At 41.1% G+C, this 18,282-nt stretch overlaps 3 protein-coding genes and 1 long non-coding RNA gene across 15 annotated transcripts; 1 reads left to right on the top strand and 3 right to left on the bottom strand.

Moving 5' to 3' along the window:
• The first annotated feature begins 467 nt into the window (after nt 1–467).
• On the top strand, nt 468–8,700 carry LOC135429755 (DENN domain-containing protein 1A). 5 transcript variants are annotated; one of them, XM_064684212.1, is made up of 10 exons: nt 468–966; nt 1,142–1,342; nt 3,469–3,739; nt 3,813–3,866; nt 3,937–4,197; nt 4,258–4,719; nt 6,059–6,091; nt 6,177–6,662; nt 6,947–7,507; nt 7,777–8,700. In XM_064684212.1, exons 1-10 carry the CDS (start codon nt 950–952, stop codon nt 8,302–8,304), a joined length of 2,874 nt encoding a protein of 957 aa, XP_064540282.1. In that variant the 5' UTR covers nt 468–949; the 3' UTR covers nt 8,305–8,700. The 5 variants fall into 5 exon arrangements, with proteins under 5 accessions (XP_064540282.1, XP_064540283.1, XP_064540284.1 ...); XM_064684213.1 differs by lacking the exon at nt 6,059–6,091; XM_064684214.1 differs by lacking the exon at nt 6,947–7,507 and having other exon boundaries at nt 470–966.
• On the bottom strand, nt 3,769–5,199 carry LOC135429761 (uncharacterized). 2 transcript variants are annotated; one of them, XR_010436462.1, is made up of 2 exons: nt 4,882–5,199; nt 3,769–4,195 (listed from the first exon to the last, which is right to left on the bottom strand). It is a non-coding gene; the product is annotated as an uncharacterized LOC135429761 (long non-coding RNA). The 2 variants fall into 2 exon arrangements; XR_010436463.1 differs by having other exon boundaries at nt 4,901–5,199.
• Nucleotides 8,701–9,771: 1,071 nt separating the features above from the next.
• On the bottom strand, nt 9,772–10,754 carry GstE13 (Glutathione S transferase E13). The gene is made up of 4 exons (XM_064684210.1): nt 10,595–10,754; nt 10,486–10,534; nt 10,352–10,413; nt 9,772–10,283 (listed from the first exon to the last, which is right to left on the bottom strand). Exons 1-4 carry the CDS (start codon nt 10,690–10,692, stop codon nt 9,809–9,811), a joined length of 684 nt encoding a protein of 227 aa, XP_064540280.1. The 5' UTR covers nt 10,693–10,754; the 3' UTR covers nt 9,772–9,808.
• Nucleotides 10,755–10,945: 191 nt separating this feature from the next.
• Nucleotides 10,946–17,833, bottom strand: Su(var)2-10 (E3 SUMO-protein ligase Su(var)2-10). 7 transcript variants are annotated; one of them, XM_064684200.1, is made up of 9 exons: nt 17,576–17,833; nt 16,137–16,841; nt 15,600–15,840; nt 15,302–15,536; nt 15,071–15,237; nt 14,905–14,990; nt 14,675–14,834; nt 13,973–14,042; nt 13,656–13,907 (listed from the first exon to the last, which is right to left on the bottom strand). In XM_064684200.1, exons 1-9 carry the CDS (start codon nt 17,678–17,680, stop codon nt 13,880–13,882), a joined length of 1,797 nt encoding a protein of 598 aa, XP_064540270.1. In that variant the 5' UTR covers nt 17,681–17,833; the 3' UTR covers nt 13,656–13,879. The 7 variants fall into 7 exon arrangements, with proteins under 7 accessions (XP_064540272.1, XP_064540273.1, XP_064540274.1 ...); XM_064684202.1 differs by lacking the exons at nt 13,656–13,907; nt 13,973–14,042 and adding an exon at nt 10,946–11,190; XM_064684203.1 differs by lacking the exons at nt 13,656–13,907; nt 13,973–14,042 and adding an exon at nt 11,357–11,702.
• Nucleotides 17,834–18,282: the final 449 nt, after the last annotated feature.

The raw sequence follows: 18,282 nt of genomic DNA, 5'->3' as shown, positions 1-18,282 counted from the left end.
ATGAAATTTTTTTTACATATAGACTTTGGACAGGTTTTATTTGTAACAAGCTCCAAATGTAAACAATAACAAATGGTGCACATGTAAAAGTAACTGACGTTGTTCATATGAACTAGATGGTTCGTTCATTACCTACAATATCGCTGTGCTGTTGTTAACAGCGGACAATAACTTGTTTCTAGAAAACATCGTTTGATTTTTTGCTTGCATTTTTAAATAATACTTAACAAAATTCACAGCTCATTGATCAAAGTAACAGTTTTTAACTAAGGGCTGTTTGACCGTCAGTTAGTCAAAGGCAGTGGCAGGTAGTTAGTGTGCTATTTGAATTTAACAGCTAACTATGCAATTGGATAACAGAACTATGCTATATTCTTTTACGTTGCTATGTGAATGCCATTATTATCGATAGACATAGCAATATTAAAAACAACACAGCTGACTGTATGTGTATCGAGTATTGGGCAGCGGCATCGAGTACAAGTGCAACTGCTGTCGGGGTCGGTTCGTTTGCGTCGCTGCGTTTTATTTTGTTGGTGTTTTTGTCGTTAAAAGTGTTTTTTTGATTCGCCTTTTTTGCATAAGAATAAGTGTGCCAAGCGTATCAATAGAGATTGGGGCCAATTTAGACGCCCAGAATCACAGTTGCAGTGTTCTTTAAATAGTTGAAAAAATCGCAAACGCAATAGCCAGTGAAAAACAATGAATATGATTCAATGACGTCGCGAAACCAAATCGTGAATCGACAAAGCGAAAGAGCAAGAAGAGAAGGGAAAAGTCAGAGTGAACAGCCGCCTGTATATGTTTATGCGGGCTGCTGCTGGTGACACTACATCCCAAATCAAAAGTTAACATATAAAAATAACCCAATAGAATCACATTTAAACAAATCCAACATATTAAATTGATTGAAACATGTGCTAAAAACTAAAAAAAAAAAAATCTCCAGATGGGTTCACGTATCAAGTGAGTATTTTGTTCGCTGTCGGAGATTTCCATCTGGGAAAAAATGAAAAAAAAATAAATATGCAGTGGGCGTAACGCTTGGCTGATCAGAGCGCAACAACTACAGTGAAATTTTTCAGCGGCAACATCTCTTTCATATATACTAATAATATATTAAATGTTGTCATTTTGGCAGAAGCGACGTAAAGAAACTCTTTGAGTTTTGGTGCGAAGTGAAGCCCACGCGCGGCATCGATCGTGGCACCGTTAGCCGCAATGGTGGAGCTGCCGCTAAACCCGATGGTATTATTATCGAGAGCTTCCCGGAGGGCTTTCGCGATAAGGAGATGCTCAACACTGGCATCCCATCTTTTGCGTTTCCCTGCGAACTCGAAAGGTGCGTTTGACTGCAATTTGTTACACATTCTTATTACGCATGCACGTTTCTGGTTATTTGGCATTAGTCATATTCGTACATATAAACAACAGGCAATAGACACAGCCGCAACAACAACAACATATAGAACCAACGACCGTTTGATGTTTGGCCTGATATTTGCTTTCTGACTGGGTGAATGGTCGCTGATGGCCAGTGATGCCAATGCAAAAAAAAGCTAGTTCTTGTGGTGAAAAAGGTTTAAAAAGAAGCCGCTAAAAATCGCATAAGTTATTGTTGATTTGAATGCATTAATTAAAATATAATACAGTGAAAGCTCTAATAGCGGCCAGCTTAGTTTGACGGACATTTTCATTTGTTGTTGTTAAAATATACCTAAAGTGAATTTTGAAAATTTAATTAACAGCAAAGAGAATTCCCGCTGGCAGTTTGTTTTCAAAATTTAGCCGTTATCTCCCTTTTAAAAATCCACGATTTGGCAACACTGCCGGATGACTCATGAGCAGCGGCAGCGTCCACTTCGAGTTTGTCCATGAATTGTATAACCTGTTGTATAGTTTTGTGTTTGTTTACATATTCGCGCCAGTTTGTGGGGGCAATGGTGAATTATTTCATTCGGATTACGTTGAACGCAATTTATTTTCGCACTTTACGCTTGTTGTTATTATAGCAAGTATTTCCTCACTCGGTATCGGTTACATACATACGTCAATTGTCTTCGGTTAGTCACGCCGTAAACATTTCTGGTTTTATCTGTGCAGCTGCCTTAAGACCGGGCAACAAGTTGTCTTTAGTTTACCCGCACCCCTCTACCCGTTCCCTGGTTGCAATTGTTATCGCATGGCAAAATACACTGATAAACACAATTTTGGAATTTGAACAAATGTTGGGCTAATGAAATTTGATGTTGAAATTCGTCCAAAGTGAAACTAATAATAATTATAAATATTGGCCCAAAGCAAAGATCACCCAATAAAAAAATATAAAAAAACGGCACATGCATACGCCAAGCACCGTTACGGCACACACAGCGAAATAACAACAAAGGCAGCCTCCAGCGCGCTCTCTTAATTCATTGACTTTGATTTGTTCAAGCGCTCTCTCCCGCTCTCCTCTCCCTCTTCTGCTGGCTATCATTATTGTAATTAACAGTTATCGGTAAAGTCAATGCACCGACATGTACAGCTGGAGTGAGAGCGAGAGCGAACGTCAACTTCCTTGCTTATTGTTGCTGCTGCGATTTTGTCGCTTGCGCCTGTTTAGCATATTTTATTAAATAATGCGCGCATCTAACGACTTTACGTAATCCGACGCCCACAATAAAGCGACAACTCACGAAATGGCCCGCGAAATGCGAAAGAGCTGCAAAGTAAAAACGGAGGCCAAGCGACGTCGCATTGAAAACGGAGCTCAGTGCGAATAACTGTTTTTGTTGTAAATTTTGCATTTATTCACACATAATCATCAACGCGCACAAATTGTCACACAAAGACACAAAGAAAATGGCAACAAAAGGAAACACCGCTTATCAAATGCTCATATTTATTCTAAATGTTTGGATGCTAAAGACTCAATGCAGCAGCACATAAAATGTGGTTTTTTTGTTGTTGTTGTTGCTTTTTGTTGTGATTTTTGGATTGTTTGGTCCGTCTGCCAAATGCTTTTAATTTGGGTTAAGAGGCAAACGCAAAAGAAGAAGCAAACTTGATCATCAACTTTCCGCGCCAACGGGCAGGCATTAGTCATTCATAAAGCCCCGCTGCGAGTGCGTTCACAATTTTTTGTCTCGCTCTAACGATGTACTTTTATACAGAAATAAACAAACATACATAAATACATAAAAATATGTACATACACATGCGGTGAAGCGTTTCTTGAGAAACACAACTGTTGCTTGCTGCTGCTCAAGGTCATTGGGTTTATGGCGTTGCCGAGCGGATGTGCTATAATAAACATGCTATAATTATATCTTCTATACACAACGGACCAACTCAAATATTTAAGTTCCTTAAAGTTCTTTCTGCCTGTTTGGGTATTTAATTTTCGGCCAACCGAAGATAGGATAGGATTTAATTGACTGGCAGCTATACTATTTATATATGTTTGTATATTTGTACTCTATACAGGGGCTCCGTGCAATCCTATTCATTTGTGCACACCACTGGCGATTCCAAGTGGCGTTTCGGCTTCTGTCGACATGATCCCAAGACGGAAACGGCCATGGTGCTGATCACCTATCTGCCGTGGCATGATACCTTCCTCAAGCTGTTGATTGTGCTGGCGGAGTTAAGGCGCACCGATCGGAATGGGTTTCGCACGTTCCTATCGGAGGCCTACAACAGAGGCGTGCCCGATTCGGGCGGCAGTCTAACGGTATTCTATAACAGCGGCCAAAGCGTGAGTATTGAATGTTCAAATATTTGCAATTAAATATGAATTAAATAATAAATTTATTAATTTTCCCCTGCAGCATTTCACTTTCGAGCGGCCGTTGCAGTTTCAGCTGCCTAGCATACCAGAAAATGTGAGTTCCAACACGATTTTCATTCATTCAAATACTTGAATTTTCAATTATTTTCATCTTTGCCTTGCAGCACAATCTAAATCTGTATTATAACTTTGTGGATCCCAAGGAGATGATCTGCGTATTTGCTGCCATGCTGGCCGAGCGTCGCATTATATTCACATCGAGTCACTTGGATCGTCTATCCTCATGCATACAGGCAGCCAATGCATTCCTATATCCCATGGTCTGGCAGCACATATTTATTCCGATCTTGCCGTGGGCGTTTAAGGATTACCTGGGCGCCCCCATGCCATATTTAATTGGTGTGCCAAAGCCTGTGCTTGAAACTGTAAATAGCAAATAATATTTAATATTTTACCATATAAATAATCTTTCGGTTTGGTTTCAGGTTTCCGCCGATGAGCTCGGCGAAGTTGTGATCTTAAACTGTGATACGAAAGTGTTCGAGAGTCCATTTGATGATGTGCGCGCCTTGCCGCCAGAGATTGTGTCGCAGATGAAGAAATACCTGAGTCACACACAGGATCACATTGGAGATCGTGTCTCGAAAATATTTCTGGGCGCATTGGTGCAACTGATTGGCGGCTATCGGGACGCTGTTGAGTTTCACGATACCTGCAAAACGTTCAATCACGAAAAATTCATTGAATCTCGGCCCGCTCATTTGCGTCCATTTCTAACCAAAATGATGGAGCTGCAAATCTTTGCGCAGTTCGTTGACGACAGACTCAAAATGCTAAACAGCGGCCTGGGTTTCTCGGATGAATTCGAACTGGAGACTGTGCGCTATGCGGAGAAGATGAAGAAGCGCGGACGCAACTATGTCTTCCTCAAGCATGTCAAGGACAAGGTGAGCTGCGCAGTGGATGCACCTTTTCCCCCTACCTTTCCCTAGCTCCATAGATGTTAGCTCAATTGCCTTAACCCTCCTACTCATAGTGCAATTTTTCACATCCAACCATCCCCATCTCTTCTTGGGTTCTAAGTGTAATTGTGTATTTATTTATTTTACTTTGGTTTGGAGTGCATACAAGGATTGAGCCCTCTACAATTCCCAATTGAAATTTTGTGTGCTGTAATTTTTAAGATACTTTTTGATTTTTTTTTTCGTTATGCTCAACAATATTTTCTTTAATTTAATTTAATCTATTTCGCAGTATAATTTGGGAAAGCGCAATGTTTCGCGAGTGTTTGCCAAGACTTATTAGACTGATTGCCACCGCCCATCACGCCCAAAAAACGAGTAGAATTTCCAAACACACACACAAACACAAAACACCTTTTTCACAAAAAACAAATGTTAGTTTACTTGATTTACTTTCCTCTCTCTACTCTCTCTCCCTCTTAACCAACAATTGCACTTTAATCCTTGTTTTACGGCAAAACTAAACACTTTTTTGATTTTGTAACGAAATAGTGTTATTTAACACTTTTATTTTTTATGTAGTTTTATGTTTTTTATAGAGATTTTTCGTTTGTGTTATCCCGGGCACGTTACATATATATGTCCAATGGTTAAATTGTTAAAGCTATGCTGTTAATATTTTAAACAACAGCGCGCTGTAAGCTTAGAGCTGCTTAGCAGAGGCAAAACACGTTAGTTACCGCGCGTTATTTATTAACAGCTGCTAAGCAGAGGCAACAAATGTTGTCAATAGAGCGGACAGTTACTGACAGCTGCTTAGCAGAGAAAACAAATGTTAGTAACAGTGCGCCGTAGCTTGATTTTAAAGCGTTAAATGCCATATAAATCTATCTATGTACATAAATAACAAACCAAATTTTTACCTAAGGGCACACACAAATCCAAACCCTCAATGCACACTTTACTAATCCATCAACATTTAACCATAAATTGAAATCGTTATTAAAAACAAAAACAACATTTTCAAGCCTCATTGCATTAACGCCCACATTTTATCATCATTGCCATCTTAACAATTAGTATTTAATAGTAGTTTGATTGTAGTTTTGTGCTGCTATCCATATCCACATTAAATATATGGTATTCATATATATCTCATTTAATATTTGTGCGTTGCGTCTCGCGATCGTGTCTCTCTTTCATGTATCCTGCTTGGAACTCACGTTTGTGCTTCTGTGCTTAATGCTCGTTCTCTCTGGGTACTTGATCGATCCTCTATACATTTATATACCGTATTATCACCAAATGCGCCTCACTCTTGCAGACTAATCCAGCTGTTAAGTCTGCTGTTAAATCGGTGAGTGGCAGCTTTAACTGACTCTTTGAATATGTTTGGAAATCGGAGGTAAAGTTTGTTGATAATTGAATTCTGCTTTTCACAGGTCAAGGAGAGCTCGCGTGGCGTTAAGACCGCCTACAAGAAGTGGCGCGACAACGGCAGCCACAACCACAATCCCAATAATCACTTCCATTTCGGGCTGGGCTCGCCGCAACACTCGGATCGTCCGGACGGCAGCAGTACGCTATACGGCCGCAAGGTGACACATCGCTCAGCGCCCAGTTCGCCGGTGTGCAGCAAGCGCGAGTTGAATTTGAATGGCCACCAGATGGAGCAGCACATGCTGCAGCTGCCCGGGCAGCAACAGCAGCAGCGACGAGCTCCCGTGCCGCTGGCCATGTCCAGCTCGAGCAGCCAGATACCGGCAAATGGTTATGCGTTGGGTGCGCCGCTTAATGCTAATTTTGATCATATTGTGGGTGCGTCTCCTGCTGTTAGCTCGGCGAGCTCGATCTGTTCATCGGAGATGAATCTGTCGCAGGAGCTGCAGAATCATCCGCTCTTCAAAATGCCCGCCGTTGATCGCAGCGTAAGTAGTCTAGTGCGTGAATATGAGAGGCGGCTGCAGCTGCTCTAGCGTCGTGTCGCTTGCCGCTTTCTGTTGCAAACTCTCGATGTTGTTGTTGTTTATGTTACGTTCATTCTTTTCATTGCCTTTTTCATGTGTTTCTTGTGTTGTGTCTCGTCTCGCCTCGTCCCGTCTGTCTGTCTGTTTGTTGTCGCCTTGTGTTTGTCTCATCTTCTCGCAACTTGCACCAACACCAACACATCACAAACTTGCAACTGCCACCGCCATCGCCACCTGCCACGCAGCTGAAGCCAAACGCTGAGCATCACAGCACGCGCTCACGCAACGGCCCACCGCCGGCACGCCCACCGCCGCCAGCGCAACAGCCCGCCTCCTACTACAATCACCCGTATGCGCCGAACTGCAACAGCGCCAACGTCAGCTCCACGCATCCGCTGGTTGACTCGAAGCCGCCGCGGCACACGTCAACGCCCACCAAGCCACGCCAGGTTGCCAGCACAGACTCGAGCTTTGATAGTCCACCGGATGTGCAATCGCCGCCGATACCGCCCAGACGTCAGTGCAGCGCCAATGCTGTGGTGGCCGCCACTGCGGCTGCTGTCAGCGCTGGCATCAATCGACTGGAGCGCAATTGCTGGCAGGATGAGTCAAGCGATTCGCTGCGCTGCAGCTCGAATACCTCGTCATCAGCATCGGCATCGACATCGGCATCGTCATCTTCCAGCTCGTCCTGTTCGTCGGCCGCTTCGTTTGTTACGGCCGCCTCCAGATTCTCGCAGCTGAATGTCTCATCGCCGCTCAGCTCCGATTCGGCACCAATACCGACGCCGCGGGCCAAGAGAGAGGTACACCAACAAAAAGCTGCGCTGCCTAGTTAACTAAGAAATATCCTGGTTGCGGTTCCACATCTCACATACTAATACATCCAGCTGACACAAACCCTCCCCCCAATAGCCCTCGTCTCTTAACTAACCATGGACCCTGTAGCCTTGCGACTAATCCGCTTGCATTTGCCTGCCATTGTAGTCGACTAATCCAAGTGTAGATTGTCTAGCTTTTAGAGAGATGTTTGCCTAACTAACCTATCCCATTTATGCCTACTCTCCCCACACAGTCGCCGCGCAGCAGCAACAGCAGCGGCAACGCTCAACCGCGCCCGGAGGACAGCATGAACGATCTGATATCGCTGGACGATAGCAACAATACCAGCTTTGATCTGGAGGATTTCGATCCGTTAAATCAGAATGCACGCCCGCTGCCGCCGCTGGGCAGAAACCTCAACAGCAACCACAAGTCCAAGTCGAGCACTCTGCCAGTCGGCGTCAACAGCAGCCTGATCAGCCAGGCCAACAATAGCGTCAACAATCCGCTGTATCCCTACTTTGCGCCCAAGCACATGGCCACCGTCGCGGCTGTTACGAGTCGCGTGGCGCCGCCGCCGCAAATCCAACGAAGCAGCGGCGGGGGTCTCACAGTCAAGCCGCCGGATGATGACTTTGAGCTGTTGCGCAAATACGGATTGGATCAATTCTCGCTGAATGGGGCCACAGCGACAGCTGGAGGCGCCTCCAATGCAAAGCCAGCGCTGACCGCGGGCGCTGGCGCTGGCAAGGGCATGAACAACTGGACGACCTTTGATTAGAGTGAAGCGGCCAACAACAGTTAGCTGGAAAATATACCAAAATAAGTGTGATTAGAGTTATGATTCGTATTGTATATATAGCTAGGCGTAGGCAAGATATGTTACCAGACAAAACCTTAAATATTATTATTAGTATGCTAGTTATAGTGCGAGAACAACAATACCAGCTTGTGTTAACTAATAGCGGCTTATCAAGATTTGTAACAAAAACAGAAACAACAAATTTACGAGCAACTATTTCAAAAAGATACAAAACAAATACAAATACATTTGACTTCCAAATCAAAAAGACACAAAGCATTAGCATAGTGAGAATTTAATCCAATTTAGCTTAACAAATCAATTATAAATTCTATTTAAAAAATATACATACACATATATATATAAACAGAAAAACTCACAGCCAATGTAATTGAATGCGGATTTTCCGGTGGCAATCGATAGTATAGTATAGAGGTTTATCACCAAATCCAAATCCCGACTATCGATTGCCACCCAAAAATCCGCATTTTAAGAAATGATCCAAAATGAGAAAAAATTCAGTGTTTTTTTTTTGCTAAAAGTGACTTTTTTGTGAAATTAAAAACTTAGATGCCGATCTATTCTATGGACCTTGTGATTACCATACCAAAGATATCGTCCTGGTGAACCCAAATGACTGAAATGGTCAATAGATATGAATGCTTCTTCTTTCAGCCGCCCCCCTGCAGCAGCTCCATCCCCCTCAATGGTAGCTAGTTGACCCATAGATCCTTGGGTTTACCATACCATTGCTATATTCCTGGTGAGCCTAACATGCCTGCTTTATAGAGTATATTGACTGTCAAGATCCCTCGTACCTTATGGGTATGCACTGAAATTGTTCATTCAAACAAATTTTAACTCGTTTGCCTACGGGGCGTTTCTGTTCGCCTGGTATTTTTGCCAAATTTCCGTTTATACCAGACGCCCCCTTGGCAGCAGCTTTTAACAGTATGTATGTTAACGAACAGTGACTTAACAGCGAACAGTTAAATAACAGCTGCTTAACAGTGGACTGTTAAGAAAACTTGCAAGTCATCATTTTTGCAAAAAAAATTCTGTTCATCTACCTGCTGGGCATTTCTGTTCGCCTGGTATTTCAGCTGAATTGTGATTTGAAAAATGTGAACCAACGGCCGGGACCAGTTCAAAGGCATTTTGCGACCGTTAAATTTTAAACCCTTCCCTAATTGTGGGTAAAGCTATCAAGCGAATTTTGCCGAGATTTGGAACTATAAGTTCGCCAGGACTCTATCAATGTATGGTATAGTAAAACCAAGGATATGTGGGTTAACTAGGAACCATCGGGTTTGATTATCTGTTCACCAGGGGCGTGGCAAATATGGCTAACATTTGTATTGCCCATATTCGGCCAAAAAAACCATATCCCGGGTTTTTTGGGCGCGTTGAACTCGTGGAGGTCCACAGAAAAGATTAGTAATTGACTTAACTTTTGTTAATTTGGAATCAAAAACAAGATTCATCATTTATTTACTGAACTGTTCTCGGCCATGCGGTTTTCAATGCGCTGCTGTAGCGCCTGAGCCCCCTTCAGGTTGATCTCCTCGTAGTCGGGCAACAGCTGCTGCATGCGCTGCAGCCAATTCGCAATTTTCGGATAACGCTCCCGATCCACGGGCATCATCAGATCCAAAGTGATCAGTGTGGTGTTTATGGAAATATCCGCCACGCTCAATTCATTGCCCACAACAAAGCTGCCCTGTTCCAGAAAGTGCTCCAGCGTAGCGTAAGCATTCTGGCACATTGTGACAGAGCATATATTGTACTCCAATTCGCCACCGTAAAGATTGCGCGCCACAATGTCCTTGATCACCGGAAAGAGCACGCCATTCTCGTAGTACAGGCGATGATCTATGTGAGCGCGACGCTTCAGATCCTTCGCGTAAAGCTGATCGTTTTTGCCATATTTGGCAACCATGAAGCAAACGATTGCATGACTAAAAGAAACTATGGATTAAAAACGATTTGGAAACGATTTTGTAAATTGGCCAAAGGGTACACAAACCTGTCCACATACACCTCACCATCGGTGTCCACGAAAACGGGTACTTGGTGCTCCGGATTAAGCTGCAAAAGCAATAATTTCAGACGATATATTAGCTATATCTAGATCCCGTATGTTATATATTATGTACAAACTTTAATGAACTCCTCGCTCAAATGCTCCTTTTTCGAAAAGTCAACGGCCCTGTGAGAAATAAAAAATGTCAAGTGAAAGGTGTGGAAATGTTGCTGATCTTGCACTCACCTGAGCTCCACATCCAAACCAATCAATTTGGCTGTAAGAATGCAGGCCCTGGCTGGCGGGCTGAAGAGTGCGTAGTATAATATAGGCTTTTGAGACATACTTAAAAGAAACACAGCTTTTTTTTGTTAAATGACAAAGGCAAACGGCCTGCACACAGCGAAAAAATATACAAAACAAGTTTTTTAATTTGAAATGGTCACACTGCAAGACGGACTGCCAACTGCTTGCAAATAAAAATCGAAATGAGTGGCAACGCTAACACAGCTCAGCTGTGTTTAGCCGGTATTTTTGTAACGGAAACGAACGTTTTTTTTTTGCTTTTTGAACTCCACAATTGTAATACATTTAAACATGTATTAAGTTTATTTTCAATTTACTTTGCACTTAACTAAAGTTTTTAAACAACGATTTCCAGTACATAAGTTGCTTTGCGGATGTCAAGTTTTTGGGCCCAAATAATATATATTTATAATTAGATTGAAGTGGATTGCATAAGAATCTTTGGAGCTTTGTCGCCAGTTGAATGTGCGCTTACGGCGAGTCTGAAAGTTCAATGACAGAAGATTCTTTCTTATCCATGTCAGCTTCATCTTCATCTGCAAAATAGAAAACAATTTTCGTATATAAGACAATTAAAAATCGGAACACAAAAAAATAATAGCTCTCAAAATGTGCAAAAGGATAATACATTAAATATTAAAGAGAAAGAAATAAGACTATGGAATAATATTTCAGTTGTCGACAATAAATAAAACACATGGATTGTTTGAAAATATTGTTTAGCTTTAATTTGCAGATTATATTTGACTTATACATGGTGTATTTATATTCCCCACATGCAATAAATGGTTCAATGCGATTTATTGTTTCAAACAAAAATCGTTAGCGCGTGTCTTTTCAGTTTTTATATGTCTATGGGCTACAAAGGTTAAAATTTCGATAAAATTTCTTTTGGTCATTCGCAGACACATAAATATCGTTTTGTACAAGTGTTTGTGTGTGTGTGTGTGTGTGTGTGTTCGTTCAAATTGTGCGATTTTTAATGGATATAACATATATGGTCCTATAAATCACCTTTGAACCGCCTTAAAATAGTTATCCAGCGTGCCTAAATAAATAATTACAAAGTTGAAGCGATTTAATATACGATAGATTTAGCTTTATTTATTATTGAGTGAATTTTATATCTTATTTGTTTTCCAGTTTTTGCATCACTTTTTTCATTCTTTTCCAAAAATTAAAAAGAGACGATATAAATACATACATATGATATACGTAATTTTATAAAATAAACTGAAATTGGGTTTTGTTGAATGTTTCCCCTTTTTTTTTTTTATTAAGCAAACGATTTAATACTCGAGCCGATTGCCAATAAAAAAAATGAAAATCTTTTGATAACTTAGCAGCTAAATTATGCACGAAATATAACTTAAAATCGATGCGATTCTCTTTCCACTCCGTTTGCTTTTCTATATGAATTAGGAATAATTGTAAAGAGACTTAAACATTAACATTTGATTTATGTTTATTATTACGCTATTGTTTAATGTATAGTTCTATATGTATCTGTGTATTTTGTATTTTTTTTTTTACTAAAAATACATATTATGAAGTGTTGGTTGACGCCAAACAAAACAACCCAATAAATAAATTAATTAATCGTGTGTTGTAAAACGTAGTTTGTTGTGTTTACTATGTGTGTGTGTGTGTGTGGGTGGGGGTGTAGTTGGGTGTTTAATCGAGGCAAGCACAACACACAGATAAATTAAGAGGAGAAGAATAACATATATAAACTCAAGTGATAAAAAATATAATATTAAGTGTAGAGGCCTGTAAGAAATTGAATACGAAGGGTAATCAAAATAATATAAATAATAGAATATAGAAAGTTAGGAACAGCAACAAACAGGCAGCAACTTTTTTGAGGCGATTTCAACTACCTTTAACAGCGCTCCGCAAGACACAAAAATATGGTTTTTGCCTTTGAAGCTTTTCGAGTTGCAAGTATTTATATAAAACATTCTGATAATGATATGAAATTAATCGTAATGATCAAGCGAATAAAATAAGCACAAGAGAGAAATAGGTGAGAAATGCCGCCAGAAGTGAGATTTTAAGGGTCTCCAGCTTAAAGGAGAAAGAGCACACGGTAAAAATGCTTTGTATTAAAGTCTACGCTAAGTTCTGCCTAACACCCGTTAACTCTCTAAAAAGCAGCCGCGTTTAAATGAATGTGAACTTTGTTTTCAATTAAATTTATTGCATGAAAATGTCAGTTAAATAGCCTCTGATACTCGGCATATAGTACATATATATATAGATGTGTGTGCGTGTGTGGGATTAAATGCCAGCGCAAAGGAAACGAGCGAAAGTGGGCAACAAAATATAGCAAAGCCAACGAAAACAAAAAACAAAAGCAAAACATGTAAAAGCACAATCTTGTGTTTGTGTATGTGTGTGTGAAACTGTTTACAATTATTACATATATGTATGTATGTGTGTGTGTGTTTGTTTTTGTGTGTGTGTCTATGGAGCTGTATTTGGATTCTGCGCTGAGGCAGACGCCGTGGCAGCAGCAGCGGCCGCCACTGCAGCCAGATCCAAGAGTTGAAAATGCTTTTGATCCGCGACTGCAGCGGCGAGGGACTCCAATAGACTGGCATGCATTGCAGCCGTTGGCTGATCCCCAACCAAAAGTTGTTGTTGTAGCGTTTCAGGCGACGGCATCGCTTGCTGTGTTTGCTGCTCGGGGGAATCTTTCGTAGAGTCGATGGTCGAAAAAAATGCAGAGAAGAGAAGAGAATAGAATATACATATATTTAAAAATATATATATAAAGAGAGTGTGAGAGAGGAGAGAGAAAATAGAAACAGAGAGAGAGAGAGAGAGTTGCACAAGTTACTACAAAACTTTAAATGTATATATTGATATATTTATATATATATATATGTGTATATATATAAAACAGTTATTTTCTGTGTGGCCACAGTTTTGGATTTGGGCAAAAACGTGAGAACAAAAAAAACAAACTTAATTATATTTTAAAGAGAGTACAATCGTATTTTGCTGACAATAAATAAATATAATTTAATCGGAAACGCATAAAATTAAAACAAATATATGTAAATACAGTTAAACAGGGGGACGAACAGTAAACTCTTGTACAATTAAAAAAAAAAACACGAATAATCGAAAACATTTGGAATTAACATAGAATTCATTCATATATATATAAATGTGTTCGGAGTGTACAATCGAGAGAGAGTTTGTATAGATTGTGTGACGTCACGGCTGTGCCTTGTTAACTGCTTTACTGCAAGATATGCACATAGATAAAACGAATTCTATGTTGAATAACGGGACTACGATATAACCTACCGTGACTGTAGACCTAAGCGAATACCAACGCGCACATAAATTTGCGCACGCTTGGGTTTGTTTAAAATATCTATAAGAAAATTACAATTATGTACAAATTGTGGTTACAGCAAATATTTTAAGTCGTGGCTAGAGAAACGGAGGCCTATTGTTGGCATGCACTAGGCCGGATTGAGTAGCCATGTCTAAAACGGACCATAGTCTGACAGATTCAGTCAACTAGCACTTGGTATACCCATAGATTTACAGGATCGAGACAGATCAATGGCTGAGTATACACCATATCATTTAATTCTCGAACTCGACACAATATCCCCAATAGATTAGATTCGAATTTCAACCTAATTCCGATTCATATAAAATTGCTTAACTAACTGTTATAGTTATAGATTTCGTAAAGCTTGTGAAAAGTGCGGGAAACACCAGAAGTGGAAAGAGTAAAATTTCATAGCAAGTTGAAAAGGCAACTGAAAATTCGAGTTGAAGAGCTTTTGAGGGGCTGGTATGTGGTGTGCGTGTGTGTGTATGATGAGTGTGAGTGTGTGTGTGTGTGTATGTGAATATTGCCTTATGTGTACATGTTACCCTAACGTTATATAAATATTTGTTTGAAATCTGTTTTTGCTATACAAAGTGTGTTCAACAAATCGATTGTTGCCTGTTGCTTTGCTTCATCTTATTACAAAAATGGATCCAACGTACCAGTTTTTGCCGGCGGCTGCTGCTGCTGCTGTGACGAGGCATAGGCACGTTGGGCGGCGCCCGTACCGTTCGATGTGGACGTGGCAGCCGCTTGCTTGGCTGGCGGTCGCCGCTTGGCCAGCGGCATATCATCATCCGAATCACTTAAGGTTAGATCCACCTATGGCACAAGATAAACACATAAGTATCATGATTTGTCGAGGAAAGTTTGGAAAGTTGGTTTCACTTACGGTTTCACTGTTGGACGTGGACGTTGGCTGCTCCTCGGGCGCTGGAGACAGATCAGACTTCATCGGCTTTGTGTCATCAATCAGTTCTGCGCAAATTGAACAATTTTAAAAGTTAGTACTTTAAGATTATAATCCATATAGATAATGATCATCATTTACTACGCACCGACATCATCCGATATGACCTCCACTTTAGAAACAGGCTTTGACGGCGTGTCCAGTATCTGGGTCTCGCTGCGCAAGCCCGGAGTGCTCCAGGAGCCATCCTGATGCAGCTGAATCTCAGTGTCGTCGCTTTTCAGCAGCGACGAGCCTAATACCTCTTGAAAATAGCTGCAGGCATAGGAAAATCCCATTAATATATTGTGTTGCAAAAATATAGACTAAATAAACTTACCCATCGATTACTAAATGATCGTAGATGGCCGGTCTGTCGCAGACGGGACAATTCCAGGTGGGCTTGCGCTCGTTCATTTGCAGGTAGAGACTGGCATCAAAGCACTGCAAGTGGGAGCATGTTGATGCTCGGCACGGCAGCGACATTTTCATTTTGCCCAATGGGCAATTAAGCGACACCTTCAACATGGTCGTAGCTATCTCGCAGTCAGCGTCTTCGGTAAGCTTCTCCTTAACTGAAATTCAGACAAATTATTAATATTTTTTGTTCAATTTAAAGATCTCTAGGTGGAACCTACTCAGAGCACGCGTGTAATCCGCGGGCTTAACACCCTTAGTCTTCATGCGGTGCAGCAGCTGTGCGGATGTTAGTTTCTTTACCAAATAGACGGCGAGGCAGTAGCTGCGCGTATAGTCCGGACACCATTGGACCGTTATTGTGTTTGTCACAGTCGGCGACAGTTTGACATTTGAGGTCACATTCACCGGCCGTGGTGGACGTTTTGGTTCCACGTTTGGGCGATTTGTAGGAATGACATTCTGTAAAGCAGCAAAGTAGAATTAGGTTAAGGTGAAAGGGAAAAGCCAATTTCATTAAAATAAAAATAAATAATATTAAACGTGTTTATCAAATTAAGATATACATTTTAAAGCTGATCGAACGGAATTTGAACTGTTCTTCAAACAACCTTGGACGTCCATTTTCCATCTTGTGGAAAGTGCGAATCACTCTTCCAATCAAAAATTGTTCAGCTTCGTAAATCTCACGATTTGGATTGAGCGTTGGTCAATTAACATTTAAATATGGGGATAAATAAATTGAAGTTAATACTTACAGGCAGCTGACACAATTTGTTGTTCACTTTGACATTGACACTGGGTGGAAAGCAATCCTCCTGGTCGCACGATGTCTCCACGAGACAGAAGCGCAGCTGCACCTGTATGGCGTGCTCCACCTTTGAACTGTTGCGTATATCGCGATTTGTGGCGATCTCTGTAGCCTGCTGTGGCGTCAGCGTAAAATAGAAAGGCACCTCTTGCACCCGCTGCGTATTGCGCGGCACCAGAGTCGATGGTTTGATGAGTGTGCCGAGGACATCGTAGAATGCAAGCTTTTTCAGACGCACATCGGGATGTATGGGCATTTGGCTGTTCATAGTGTGCGAGTGCAGGTAGGGTATCATATTGCCGGGCGCACCGCCAGCGCCGACAGGCATCTGGGCGGGATTGCCGGCGCCCACTTGTGGCACCTGGGCCGGTGCACCGCCCACAAGACTCGCATTATTTGGCTGCACAGTGGGCAGCTGCATGTGCGAGTACATCCTGGTTGGGTCTATGTACTGCAGCGTGGCGCTTTGTTCTTGCACGGATTGAGCGTAAACTTCTTGTACCTTGGGTGCGAGCAGCTCCAAGTTAGTACGCAGGAACGATAGGATGCGACTTTGCAGATCGGTTTTTCGTCCAGCGAAGGAAATGTTCAGAAACGATAAGATTTTTTGCAGCTCTACGACGCGTAGCATCTGCACCATTTGCTCACATTCCTGCAAGCAGAAGTTGTGGGTGGAGGAGAAGGCTTATAAAATAACAGTAACAGACTAAAAGGCACGACGACGACGCCGCACACACACACACGCACGCATCGAATAGCATTTGGGTATGTATTGCATGTGTGCGTGAATGTGTGTGGCTCTACCGAAATGTATATAAGACATTTGTTCCATGTGCATATACATATAGGCGTAAAAAGTATATGCCTTTCGGCCAGTCAATTACAACATTAAAACGCTAGATAAACGCCGGCTCCTCATTTCTTATTCTTTGCAAAAAAAAAGCTACACACAGACCGCACAGTGGATACAAAATCGCATGTCCCAAATCGTACATTACCTTGAACGACACGGGCGAAAATGGCGTTCGAAGGCATAGCCATGATTTTCATCACAATTACCGCTTTTATATTACTAATGTATTGGTTTGTAACTAATGTAAACATTTACTGATATTCAACACATTTATTATTTTAAGTCCCCCCGCATTTATCTTTTTAATCGCACAAATTTGTTTTGTCGGAGGAAATATGGCGGATGATAGTGTTGTAAAGTAATCGTTTGTCTAGCAGCAAGCGTTTGCGTATGTTGCACCAGGGGGCGCTGAAAATGAGGCTTGCCTGCGGTCACATTGTTTTTACTTATCAATTGTTTTTTTTTTCTTACTAAAATACACTGTTTTTTGAATGCTTAAGTGCATTAAATGAAACATTGAAAGATAAAGTTACCTTAAATTTAGCCGCATCAAATGTGTTTACTGCTGTTGGTGCTGATTGCTGCGGTGTGGTTGAAGCGGCATTTTCCGCCTGAGTTTGCGAGCGGGTCTTTCGCATCACAATTGTTTGTTTGTTAGTGTTAATGCAGCACAAAATATGCGATATTAGTGGCGTTTAAATGGAGCTCGCAAAGCACTTGAATAAAAACACTTTCTCAGCATGATAAAACAAAATAAAATGACAAAAGTTTCCGTAGCGTTAGCGTCTGACTTTTATTAGAGATCAGTGTGACCGTTTTACGCAAGCGCGAAAATAACCAAAACAAATTAATTGAATTTGACGTTAAACGGGGAAGGTTGTGGCGTTCAGCTTACGTTTTTCCCGGTAGTACGGAGCTACCAAATCGAAAAATATCGGTAAGTATTTAAAATTAATATTAAAAAAAAAAACAAAAATATTCATAGCTTCAAGTTTTTGTACGCCACAGCTTACCGAGTTTTTCAAGGAAAGCCCTCACATCAAAACTGAATCAACTGAATCTTAAAAGCCCGCTCAAAACGGTTTCAAATGGTTTTAAGAAGTCCGCAACAGTTACTGGAAATTTTCTTTGGTTTTCTCTCTCATTTATTTTCTCATGCATTTCAAATTGTATTTGAACTATTTAAATGTACATTATTGTGTTTCGAATTTATAAATATTTGTGTGTGTTTCAACGCTTT

The sequence above is a fragment of the Drosophila montana genome, unplaced genomic scaffold (assembly GCF_035044405.1).
Source record: "Drosophila montana isolate Dmon_TW-CO22-7 unplaced genomic scaffold, ASM3504440v1 contig_2716_1, whole genome shotgun sequence".
NCBI classification, from domain to species: domain Eukaryota; kingdom Metazoa; phylum Arthropoda; class Insecta; order Diptera; family Drosophilidae; genus Drosophila; species Drosophila montana.
The sequence above is the reverse complement of the archived record's forward strand: the minus strand, read 5'-3'. Positions and strand labels throughout refer to the sequence as shown.